This window comes from Ipomoea triloba, chromosome 11 (assembly GCF_003576645.1).
Source record: "Ipomoea triloba cultivar NCNSP0323 chromosome 11, ASM357664v1".
Taxonomy (NCBI): domain Eukaryota; kingdom Viridiplantae; phylum Streptophyta; class Magnoliopsida; order Solanales; family Convolvulaceae; genus Ipomoea; species Ipomoea triloba.
Window position 1 is genome coordinate 24495384 of NC_044926.1, and position 14112 is coordinate 24509495.

Consider the following 14112-nt stretch of genomic DNA (forward strand, 5'->3'; position numbering starts at 1 on the left):
TCTCTCTCTCTCTCTCTCTCTCTCTCTCTCTCTCTCATATATATATATATATATATATATATATATATATATATATACACTGTTGTAACAATAAAGTTTGTAATCACGGAAAAGATTTCAACATTTACCGATTTTTACACCTCTTTATTAACAAATAATGACACATAACGGATGCATTATTTTCATCACACACAAAAATATGCACAATTAAATGAGAAACGATGATTAAGAGAAAATTGAAAACACATCCTAGATGTCTATCTAGGAAGATCAACGATTCTTAAACAACGGTTCTTGAGTGCATTTTATGTATCATTGAATGCACTTGTAATTTCATGTGATGCACTTTTAATTAGTCACATATCATTAATGCATATTTATATGTCAATAAACACACTTAATAATATTATGGAATGTATGTTAACATCTAAATATCGATTTTTATTGGATTTGTCTCGTATTTATATGATTCTGTGACATTCCATCAAGGAGAGTTACAGAGGTGCCAACTAAGCACGAAGTGTTTGACGTCTCGTATTTATATATAATAGGTATGTATGTATATATAGTAATTTGATTAAGAAATTATTAGTGCATGATTCTATTGAAATTAATAAATTATCAATCGGAAGTTAGTTGAGGCCATGTGATGATATTGTATATATGGATCCAAATCATAATCTAGAGAGAAATGATTATAGATTTATAGCAAGCAAAGTCATGCACAAAAGTGTATAAATTAAAGACAAATCATTTCACTAACTCACCAATGATAGCATCATCATGAATGTATGTTAAAGAGTTTTCTTCTTTTAAAAGTGTGACAATTTTGATTTCATCTACAAATATAAAGTAAATCCTTAACCATAAGTTACATAATATAATTTGACAAAAATTAAATATTTGGTTCAATTGAAGCATGTGTTCCATTTCAACTAAAAATTTAAGCTGATAGTTGGATTGCACATTTATGTTTATATATTATATATGTTTGACACGCCCCTTCACGTGTGCGGGCAGATTTCTTTTTTTATGGGCTCCAAGTAACATGTGGACCATAATCTCTAATACCAAATTGAAGCATGTGATCCATCCCAACATAAAAGGTTAAGTTGATAGTTGGACTTCACATTTATGTTTATATATTATGTATGCTCAATAAGTTTCAAACTATATTTTATTTACATGCATGGATTAAATTTGTGTTCTTTTTTGAGTGATGAGGGATACCGCTAGTCAATATCTGAGGATACCGCACACATGTGTAATAACTCGTGAATCCACACGCAAACTATACTAGAGGGGTAAACAACACTAGAAAGACTTTACGCAACAAACTAAACTAAAAATGTATTGGCAAGATTTAACCTTGTAATAGTACGAGAATAATGTTCCACCCGTTTTACCTCTTTTGAGGCCAAAATTGCTTTTTATATATATATTAATTATGCACTCTTCAATATTGATATTATATATCAAAAAATTGTGTACTCGATCGGTGCACTAACACGTAACAGTTCCAAGAAGTCAATCAATTGTTTGGCAATGGTTGGTAAGACTTCTAGCAAAAGTTTAATTAATTGAGTCAAGCCATTTAATAATAATAATAATAATAATAATAATAATAATAATAATAATAATAATAATAATAATAATAAGATCTAATTAATGAATATTCAAGAATTCTTTTACAAGAAAAGGCAAAGTGGAAATATTATCATTGCAAACATATGGAAAATAATGAACGTTTAATTTTCCATCTTTATATCACTGGCAAACTGGTAAAGGAATACAATTTCATTGAATATGACACATGACTTATGACACTATAAAGAAAATTTTAAATATAGAATGTGTCACGAAAGGAGTGGTCAATTGGATGCAATATGATTATCGTACCTATATATCATGAGTTTGATTATTCTTAACATTATCATGATCGAGCCCATTATACGGGTCTTAGCACCCTCCACCGCATTTTCGAGAGACATGGTACTGGATTTGACCCTTCACCGGTCTTAACCTTGGGAATCGAATCCATGGCCTGCCTCTAATACCAGATGTTAGGATCAAGCGCCACTATGCCAAAAATTATAGCTCACAACGAAAGTACAACTCTATAAGAGACAGAGTGTTAGACTTGACTCTTCACTGATATTTATCAAATAATTTCCTAACCACCAATTGTTAAACTTTGTCCTTTACGGGTCTACTAATTACCACATATACAAACTGTTTTCTTAAACAAACATGCGCATATAAATAAATAAATGAATTTACCATCAATTGTAGACCTGTGTGATATGTTAATTGAATTCAAACGTTTCCTTAGTCTGATTTACAAGTTATACAAATTAGGTAGATTTGTATATATTCTTGCATAAAATAATTTGCGTGAACTATTAGCCAACGTACAAATTATAGTATATGCTCTATATTATGCTATAATCAAATATACAAGCTATTTTTATATATCTTGCATGAATCATTAAAAAGATATATAAATAATACTTTTTTATAATAAGAGAAATCTTTCCCACAAAGCTAAGGCAAAATTACCTCAACCCCCTAAGCCTCCAGAATAGTGGTTCGAAAATTCATGGTGATTCAACGACTCATTAGGTGAGAGGATTAGTGTCTGATGCTCACCATATTAGATGTAACTCCCACACTGTAACTGTCATGACTCTATCATGTATCTTGCCTGCAATCTACCATCTAGAAACTAATTGATCTATCTGCGCGTGCAGGCATGATAAGAGAAACCTGTCACTATCAAGAAGGTGCATTGAGTAAATTCTTACTATTATATAACAGCTCGTAAATCATACCTGAAAAATAAATCACATTAGAAAAATCTTGTACGACAAACTCGACCAAAAAAATATTAACAGGATCAAACTTATAATCATTCTCTCCATATTTAGCCACCCTTTTAGGTTGGTACACATAATACTTAAAACATTCATCACATAGTATACTAATCAAAGTCCACTCATTATCTTTATATGCAATGATGTATGCATTACTTATGTAACCAACAATATGCATACTTTTTGGGTTCTAGAATTACTAGAAAAAAGCAGTGACGTAAATGAATACGCACTGCTAGACTAGTCTCTGTTTGGATTGGATTATTATGATAATTATCTTGAACAATTGGGGAAAAATTAAAAATTAAAAATTAAAAAGATTCCACTGTAGTTGATTGTGAACACAAAAAGAAAAGGGCAAAACTTTTCCTTTGACGAAGACTTGCATCCTTTCCCACACTGCAAATTTTTAATTCCAGATTTTTTGTGGAAAAAAATTAGAAACCATAATAATTTTCAAACAAATTTTGTCTTATTCCTTTTCTGCAATTCACTTTTATTTCATATTCTTTAAATAAGTTACTTTCAACCATGGTTGAACCGAGCGCCTAGCGCCTAGGACGCCTAGGCGGGGATTAATCGGCACCTAGGCGGTTAGGCGCTAGTGTATTTTTTATTTTATTTTTTATTTTTTAAAATTTTGTTTAAGTATTCTTAATTTTTTTTAAAGAGTAATAATTATAAAGTATATAATAGTTTAATAGTTAATACTAAAATATTAAATATTAACTTAAAAGAATATCTAGAGTTTGTACAATTTAGGATTATTTCACACAAAACGATGTTGTTTTGAGTGAAATAACTCATTAAAAAAAAAAAAAAAAAGAACAATAGTTAGTCGAGGCCTAGNAATAACTCATTAAAAAAAAAAAAAAAAAGAACAATAGTTAGTCGAGGCCTAGGAGGTCAGCGCCTAAGCGGCCTAGGCAATGCTTAGGCGCCGCTTAGGCGGCCTAGACTGAGCTTAGGCGGTCGCCTAGCTGGCCAGCCGCCAAGACCACCATTTAAGGTGATACGCTAGGCCGGAATTAATCGGCACCTAGGCGGCATTTTTGCAACATTGCTTTTAACAACAACAACAACAATAACAACATCATAATAATAATAATAATAATAATAACAACAACAACAACAACATAATAATAATAATAATAACAACAACAACAACAACAACAACGTACAACTAACAACAACTAATAACAACTTTATTTATAAAAAAAAAAAAAAAAAAAGTGATTAGACCCACGTTAGATTTGTGATAGAGTTGCAAATTTGCAAAATAGTTGGCCTTTAAAAAAATAAAAAGAGTCACACAAAACTGAAAGTCACACTAAAAAGGATGCAGATAGTTTTAGTATTCAACTAATTTATAATTAGGTAGCTGATTTGGTAGGATTCTCCTAATGTGTCACTACGTTGTGAGTGCTAAAATTCGAAGAAAAATGCTATCTAATTTCTTCTAACAAAAAATCATTATATAGCAGTCCGTCGTCTATGATATATATATATATATATATATATATATATATATATATATATATATATATATATATATATATATATATATATATATATATATATATATATATATATATATATTAAAGACATTTAAAGAAGAAAAGTTATTTATTTTCATACCACTAATGATTTTATTGTATGAATTGATAATTCTACTATTATATCATTACAATTGCAATTTACCACAATTTTCTATCCTTGCAATAATTTATTTTCAAAATTTAATAATAAGAGTAACAACTAACAACATTAAACTTTATTTTAATTTTTTTTTTTTAAAAAAACACCATAGATTTGTGTTAGAATCGTAAACTTGCAATACAGCTGGCCCTTAAACAAAATTTTAAAAAAAGTCACACAAAACTGAAAGCCACACCCTAAAAAGGGTGTAGATCATTTTAATTAGCCTCCAACTAATCTATAATTAGGTAGCCGATTTGGAAGGATTCTCCTAATGTGCTACTTTGTTCTAAGAGTTAAAGTTCAAAGAAAAATGCAATCTAATTTCTTCTAACAAAAAATAATTATATAGTATTCACTCTATATATAACCTTAAATTTTATATATGAGTTTTAAAGAAGAAAATTTATTCATACTATTAATGAATTGGTTGTATGAAATGATAATTTTACTATCGTACCATCATTAAAATTGCAATTTTCAACTATTTTCTATCATTTCAATAACTTACTTTCAAAATATAATATTAAAAATAACAATAACATTAAACTTTATTCAAAAAAAAAAAGAAAAAAAACAATTGAGCACACATTAACTTTGTGTTAAAATTACAAACTTACAATATATCTAGTCCTTAAAAAAATAAAAATAAAATAAAATAAAAAGTCACACAAAACTAAAAATTACACCCTAAAAAATGTGCATATAGTTTTAGCCTTCAACTAATTTATAATTAGGTAACCAATTTGGAAGGATTCTCCTAATATGTTACTCTGTTCTAAGATATAACATTATATCATATATGAGTTTTAAAGAAGAAATTGTATTCATACTATTAATGAATTGGTTGTATGAAATGATAATTCTACTATCATACCATCATCACAATTGCAATTTATAACTATTTTCTATCATTTCAATAACTTACTTTCAAAATATAATAATAAGAATAACAACAACATTAAACTTTATTCAAAAAAAAAAAATGGTAATTGGGCCACCCATTAAATTTGTGCTCCGCTGAAATTACCCCTGCAATTGAACCCACACATTAAATTTGTTTTAGAATTACAAATTTTCTTCCTAATTCCTTGAGGTGGATCCATATATAATAATAATATAATATATAAACATAAATGTGGAATTCAACAATCAATTTAACATTTTGATTGAGATGAAACACAGCTTTAATTTGGTATTATAGTCAACCTCATGTCAAATGTTATGGATTCGAATCTTCATGTCACCTGATAAAAAAGATGAATTATGATCAACGTATTAATCATATAATATATAAAGCACATGCTTCAATTCATAAGCTCATTCCATCACTCATTTTGATGAGTGGCCATTTTATCCAGAAGATTTGCCGTCTTGTTAATTAAGAACATGAATTCCTGCCAAAATTGTATAACATTATTATTTACCACTATGTATTTATTTATTTATTTTTCGATACATCAGAAAATAAAATTAAATCACTACTTATAAGATAGGAGATAAGAGATACAATTATATTGTTCTTTATTTATAAATAAGATAATAAATATATACAATGCTTTAATTGCTACTTAGAATTGTATTTTATTTTTATCATTTTTGTAAGAAAAGAGATTCAATCATGTTTTTTTTTAATTTAATGCTATATACCCTCAAATATTTTCCCTACAAATTAAACTTCCCTCTTGATGTGGTATCATTTAATTGATTACTAAATTTATTTTTTAATTAGTTGTAGGTCAGTCAATTCATGACGCTTAATAATAAAAGTCACTGAAGAAAAAGTTTGGAGGGGAAAAGAACAATAATGATTTAAATATCTTATAAGATGTTTAATCATAAAGGATTGCTCTTCTTGTAGTCTACTTCCTAACTATAAAATTTTCCACCCAAAAGAAACTCCTCTTGAAAAATCCTTTCGTGTCAACTTATAATCAAAGAATTTCACCATAAATTTTCATATTCACTTTACAAGAAACCACCTTTTTCAAGAAGAATCCAACATATAATTGCATAAAAGCATATATACTAAAATGAGTTAATACCTATAATATAATGGTCATCCGAGAATTAAGATTTTACCCGTTGTGATCCCTCGAGTTTAAAATGACATTCAATGGTCCTCATAATTAGTTACTAAGTCATCGTGATGAGAAATTTTACTTTTTGTGGGCAAGATAAGTATGATCCAGAAATACTAAAAGGCATTATAAACACACAACAACTATTCTCAACCCCAACGTATCGTGTCTTACGTTTTAAAACATTTCCCTTTCCCCCTGTATATTTCTCCTTTGTGCTACTTAGTACTTACCTTGCAATCTTCCAAGTCTCCACATCATTGTTACCCCAACTAAAAGGGCATGGAAAAGGTATTAAATTAATCAAAACTTTAGGTGATTACGGACAAGCCACCTTACTTAGACACAATCCCAATCGAATTAGTCAGATAATTGACTTAGTAACCACAATCGAATTAGTCTGATAATTGACTTAGTAACCACAATGTTTCAGGTTAAACTTTCTGTAAGAGTTGCCTATTGACTTTCTTAATTTAAATCGATCAATTATAAATAACCTAGATTAATTTACCTTCGTGTAGTCCTTTATTGATTAGACTTACAAGGCGGGCTTAACTCAGAGTGCAGATTCGGGTAAGTTATGTTGCCAAAAAGGAAACAGCTTTGTATAGACACAGGACAAATGAATCATAAAATTTTATACCATTTCCAGGCTGTTCAGCTCATAAATGAAGTATCATTACAGATGCTCACAGAAGCATTACTATGTTTATTTCAAATGTGAAACTCCTGCTCCCCCTCCCATTCCCCTTTCACTTTTCCCCGGAAAACTCGCCTTCGCCGGTAACATGATCGCTTTGCTCCTCTGACCAACGGTGCTCCCGGCCGGCTGGCTATACGAGCGCTGGGCTCAAGCCGCTAGAGGTTTGCAAACTGGCAGCGTAATCCCGAGCCCATAAATCATAATGTACGATTTCCTCCAGGGATGGCGAGGAAACCAACTCTTCTTGATGCTTATCACAGGTTAGCTCAACAACCTTGAAAATGTCCAGGTAGCTAATTCTGGAAGGCCACACAATTCATCCAAAAAAAAAAAAAAAAAAGAACTTCATTGTTGCATGTTTGGAAGGTAAAGCAGAGTTTTACGGGTGGGGGGTAACCAAAATGCCAAGAAATCAAGCTAATTATGGAAGAAACACCACAGATGTTAAGGAAAGAAAAACGTTCTTTATGCAATAAGGATAGAAAGTACATACTTCTCGTCGATAAATAATTCAACAGCTTTTTCATTTGCTGCACTGAGAACTCCCGTCATGGTCCCTCCTGCCCGCCCAGCAGCATAAGCGAGATCCATGGATGGGTATTTTACTTTGTCAGGGGCCTTAAATGTCAACGACCCAAGCCTAAACACCGTAAAATTATTGTTATTCAAGAAGAAAGGGAGAAAATTTGTAGAAATCATATTTCCATAGCTCAAGAACTTCGAACAAAACAAGCCATAGATCTTTAAGCAAACTCATATCCATTATAAGGAAATTAAAAGAGTTTCATACTTGCACAAATCGAGGCGTGGCCAAGTGATCTCAGAACAATAAATTCTATCCGGCCAGGACATTGTGTAAAGGATAGGAATACGCATATCAGGCCACCCCAATTGTGCCAAAACCGATGAATCCTGCACAATCGAGGAAGAAGAAAATCCGTTAGATGGCGTGCTGTCATTATTTATAAGCGAACAAGCATTGTTGCATTGACTGCAATACGACCTTTGTTTCGATCATGGAATGTATGATGGATTGCGGATGAATCACAATTTCAATGTCATCATACTCGGCCCCAAAAAGGTAATGAGCTTCAATAACTTCCAGACCCTATCAATACAAGGGGAAAAAAAAAAAAAAAAAGCATTAAGTCATGTGGAAAAATGTGCTAGCAATTCATAATTCACGATGGAATTAGAATCGATTATAGATACGAGGCAACTGATCCTAGAGAAATAACAATCGGAAGAAGTTAAGCCGTAAAAATAACAAAACAGTTTTACCTTATTGAATAGGGTGGCAGAATCAACAGTAATCTTTTTTCCCATAGACCAATTAGGATGCTTCAAAGCATCAGCTACTTTCACGTCTTTCAGCTTTTCAACGGGCAAATCTCTATCATTGACAGCATAAAAGAACATCAAGCCTGGGCGTGCGAACATATGCAAAACGCTTTCAACGATGTAACAACGATGTTTTCTTGTTGTGAGTGAGGATAAAAGATAATTGGGAAGCGGGGAGAAGTGATGGGAGTTACGCAAGAATCCATAAGTAAATAGTAATTTATTCTAATTAAAACTCGCAAATAGTTTCTTTTAAGTTCCATAATCCATGGTTCTGACCTAAAAGCCCCTCCCGAAGCTGTTAGAATAATACGCCTGAGAGCACCCTCTGGCAAGCCTTGAATACACTGACATGGAATAGCAATATCGCACATTATTAACCTTTAGAATGAGAAAGAGTAAGAATAAATTATACCTGGAACTTATTCAGTATTAAAGATACACAATTTGTAGCATCAAACTCGGATATATTCAGTATAAAGCTCCTAATAGCTATTAGATTGTACCTGGAATATGGCAGAATGTTCTGAATCAGCGGGAAGAATCTTCACTTTATGCTTTTGAGCAAGAGGAAGGACAAACGGACCGCCAGCAATTAGTGTCTCTTTATTGGCCAAGGCAATGTCTATCCCGGCTTCTATAGCAGCCACTGTAGGCTAGCAAATTAGATCACATAAAAAATTTGAATGAGCTTGTTAAACCGGTGACAGATTTCACGAAAAAAAAAAAAAATAGTGATAGAATTGTCAAGATGTACTGCTAGCAAAGCAACAACTAAAATTAGTTACGGAAACGGGTGGCTTGATATGAATCAACACACAAGTGCAGCATGAACACATGCATATTAGGAGCACTACTTGACCAAACGTTTAAGTTAATGGGGGATTTGTGTTAGCGGAGCACAGTGGAGTAAATGTACATGTACCTTTTAGGGTTGCATATAAATATGATTCTTATAACCCTAGTGTGTTCTACCATCACAATTAATAAAAGAACAGCTTCGCTCACGTGGACATAGGCACATTGACAAACCACGTAAATCTTGTCTTCTTTACTTGCTGCCATTGTTTTCGATTCTTGCTCTCGTTTATCTCAACGAGGGATCTTAGGCCTTCCGTCCCATGTACATGCACAATCATTTTGCTTTGTATTTTCTTATGTGAAACAGCCTTTCAAGTTTAATTCACATTAGTTTGCATTAGAATTTCCTAACAAGAATCTTGTTTATGTCCAGTCACTACTGGACACTACACCCACACTTGGGCTTTCGACCATTGAGCTATGCCCCAGGGGCTTTTATGTCATATGGGTTTATTCAGGAAAAATGTTCAAAAGGGAATAGTCAAAGGATTCCAAAAAAGGGGAAAAAAAGACTTGTTAGGTTACCTTAAGCCCTGCACAGCCAACTATTCCAGTTACAACAGTGACAGCATCTGGATGTCGGGCAACCTAATATAGATACATAGAAAAATTATGAACAAAGGATAAACGAAACTTCTCTAGTAAAATAACATATGAGGACATAGATCCTAATTAACCTCGATAATACCCTGCTCTCCAGGAATAATTTCAGGTTTGTCTTCCAGACCAGACAAAGCTTCTTTGAGTTCTTCAACCAATGATTCATGTTGAACAGAAACTAACTTTGGTCTGAATGTTTTGACCTGCATTTGATATGGTTAAATTTAGTTTGCATTTCTTTTTACAGTTTATGCAATAACAAGTCCTAAATTCACCTATACAACCACGTTTTCAACACGAATTTTGCATAAACAGCAAACAAATTCACTCTGACTTATAGCCAGCACTTTAAAGTGTCTTTTCTTATGCAACTTTCGGAGCTCAAGGAAGAAACATCAGCATCAAAAATCTGCATTCCCCAATCCTTGGTGGAAATTCATATTGTAATATTATTGCTTAAAAAGCAAAGATACACACGAGGAAGATAATTATTGGAAAATAAACATTACACAACAAATTTGGCTGTAAAAAAGCAACAAGAGTCGTGGTGTGGTTAAAGAACTTCAAAGGCATTATGTACTCAAGACTATATTTCAAAGAGTAAAAGATGAACCCCTTTAACAGGGTTACTAAAACTCTAAAAGCATACTAAAGATTCACCAATGAATTGTCAGCTGGCATTACTAGGCCACATGGCAGATCATTGGCCAAGAAGACTCAAACTAGGTTGCCACCTTTACATGGTGCGACAATTCTTTGCCAAGATCCTAGGCCATATATTGGGCGGAGGTCAATGAAGGGCCAAGTCCACCACCAGGTGGGTAGGGGGATTGTTGGGCAGAGGCCTGAAGGGCCAAATCCAGCACCCTGCCTCTAGCAGGTGTTGGGGGGGAGCTATAGCTTTTGACGCAGTGATAAGCGCTTAATCTTAACTCCACCTACCACACCTTTATATGGTCAAACAACCTTTTAACGAACGAAGTAACAGATAAATTCTTATGACCTTGCTTCATATTTTATATTTCTATGTGATATCATTTCACAACTTCAATCAATTAAATACTTTTTTTTAGAATAACTAAATACTTAGTTACTACATACTAACATACATTACATATGCATGAAAATTTTTAGTAAGTTGAGTGGGGTCAATTGACCCTTCTGATACTATGCTTACTGACCTGGTCAGCAAGAAGAGCCACATTTGACCCAGCTGCAAGTGCAACAACTCTAAATTTGTCTGGATTCTCTGCAACTATATCCAGCGTCTGCAGAGCATAAACTCAAAAATTGTAACCATCAAGGAAATATAATAATATAATAAAAATGTCAGCATCTAAAGAAAGCATAATATATATATTTTCACTAACAAGAAAAGTAAAAATAAACAATATTGCATAGTGGAATCTTATTCTTGGTTAAAGTCCATTTTTCCAAGTTCAAGAGACAAGTTAACTTACACTGCATCATAAATGCAGATCGATGTATCACCAAACATAAACTTATGGAAAAAGTTACATCACAAACAAACTTGCTTAAAGTATAAGTTGTATAAACCTGTTTGTCATGATCCAATCAAACGTCAAGCCTCTCAGGTTGAAAAAATGAAAACTTTACCTGAGTTCCAATAGAACCAGTCGACCCGAGAATTGAAATAGGCTTTGGACCATCCCAACTCTTTTGGTTTGGTTCAGCCACAGCCCTTCCTGGCCAGGCAGGAGGGGGTGGCTGTGCAGCACACTGAATTCTATTTGCAAATTTCCCACCACAATCCTTTCTCTTGATGGCAAACCCACCTAAACAAAATACTCAAAATTAGCAGAGGCAATGAAAAACTTAAATCCCCAAATCATTCATAGTGCTATTCAGAATAATAAATATAGAAATGAAATCTTATAAGATTCCCACCAAACTGGGAACCCGGGCAACCAAAAGATTCAGTTTGACAACTACCACAAGTCAAAACTGTAGAAAAAGATTCTAAATTAATTTGATTCAGAAGGGAGTTTGAAACCCAAATTGGCAAAATACTTTTTTCCTCTCTAAAAACTTTAAAGAAATTTAACCACCCACCCTGAACCAATCCACACAATAAACCAAAAAGATTCAATTTTCCTTCAAAATATAACCATGCACATACAATCCAACCATGCCCATAACCAATACATTACATAAAGCTGCAAACTTTACCAGAATTCAACTAGAATATAAGACTTTAATGCGGAAGAGGAGTGGGAGAGAACTGAGAAGAACCTTTGGGCTTGAGAGATTTAGTCTTGGAGGTGTCCAAGAAAGAGATGGCCTTGATTTCAGGAGGCAATAGCAAATTCAGAGCCATTTCTTTCACTCAAATCAAACTCCAATAACCAAAACAAACTCTCAAACTCAGCTTTTTATTTTTCTTTTCAAATCTTTTACCTGATCTGCGTACGAAACTCAGCTTTCCAATAACGACAAGGCAAGAGTAAGTAAAGGAGCTAGAAGCAGAAGAAATGCATTTTTAGCATGAATTTGTGAGTGTGTGATAATCGTTTTTGAGAGTGAGAGGAAAGGTGGAATACCGGTAGTCAAATTTTGTGGCCAACAGAGCCCTCTTATGCAATCTCCAAACGGACCTTAAACAATAAATAAATAAAATCTAAAATTAAAATAAATAAAATCTAAAACTAAATAAACATTAAAAGCCGAAAGTGTTTAAGATGATATTAAAAGCATTTGCAAAATAATTAATTAAGTTAATATATGCCAAAAGACCTTCCGGCCGAGCAGTATAACTGTGGCTCACAAGTTCAAACCTGAGTGTGGGCAGGGCCTCTTTGTGTTTCAGTAGGTTAAGAAAATATGTACATTGTGACAGAGTCAGTAGCACTCAAAAAATATTTTAAGTAAAAGCAAAAATTTGACAGTATTTTTATTTTAAACGTTCTATAAAAATTGTCCTTTGAAATCAAGAGTTTTTTTTTATTCTTATTTTTTACCAAATCCAATTCTTTAAAAAATAATAAAATTATTTTTGTAAGTACTACTGACCCTATTACAATGCAGTATTTGTCTATACATATTTTCTTAACATATTGAAACACAAAGAGAGCCACGGATGTGCCATTGAGCTACAAGCTACTTGACAAATTGACAAATAGTGATAATAGTTCAATTTGGAAAAACCCCAATGTTGTAGTCTAGTATTGTTATTGTAATTTTAACCAGCTTGACTAGCGTGAGTAGTCATGCACTCTTATCCCTCACGAGAGATCGGGAGTTTGAACCCCTGGCCAACACTTTGCCCCTTAATTGGGGCGGTCATGTGCGATGGTACGAACTTAAAGGTGTCTCCTACAATTAGAGCATGCTCATGACATTTTGTGGATTAACTTTTTTTAAAAAAATTGTTATTGTTTTCTATTTTATCCATCCTATTTTTATTTATAGTTATACATAATAATTTTTAAAAAATTTGTGTATATTTTAGAGCTGGATCTTATTTTTTTGAGTACTACTGACTCTGTTACAATGTAGTATCTGTTCATAGCTAGCCAATAACACCTTCACCGAGGCTCGAGCCCACCCCCTCTCAAGTGGAGGTGCAACGGGGTGCCACTAGACCACAAGGTCTTTTGGCGAGCTGAATCTTATTATTTTCAAAAAAAAAAAAGAGTAAAGATAGTGTTAAAAATGGTTTGAGCTTTATTCCTTATGAAAAAATGTGTTGCATATAATTTGTGCCAAACAAATTTTATACAAATATGATATAGCTTTACTGATTTTATTTTCATAAATCATTCATTAATTAATCAATCTTATTATAAATTAATCAGATAAAATCAAGTCGGCATATTCCACTTAATCTCAACAATGGAATATTGTGAACCTTTGAATATCAACTACAAGGATATACAACTAAAGATAACTTTGTTATTGTTTTTAATGTTTTTGTGATATCTGAGGATATGTTTAA

General features: G+C 32.6%; 1 protein-coding gene across 1 annotated transcript; it reads right to left on the minus strand.

The window, feature by feature from the left end:
* Positions 1–7262: 7262 nt before the first annotated feature.
* On the minus strand, positions 7263–12726 carry LOC115997444 (1-deoxy-D-xylulose 5-phosphate reductoisomerase, chloroplastic). Its single transcript, XM_031236999.1, has 12 exons — positions 12411–12726; positions 11775–11953; positions 11339–11425; positions 10235–10360; positions 10083–10145; positions 9203–9352; positions 8976–9043; positions 8637–8748; positions 8359–8463; positions 8146–8267; positions 7849–7995; positions 7263–7654 (listed from the first exon to the last, which is right to left on the minus strand). Exons 1-12 carry the CDS (start codon positions 12493–12495, stop codon positions 7486–7488), a joined length of 1413 nt encoding a protein of 470 aa, XP_031092859.1. The 5' UTR covers positions 12496–12726; the 3' UTR covers positions 7263–7485.
* Positions 12727–14112: the final 1386 nt, after the last annotated feature.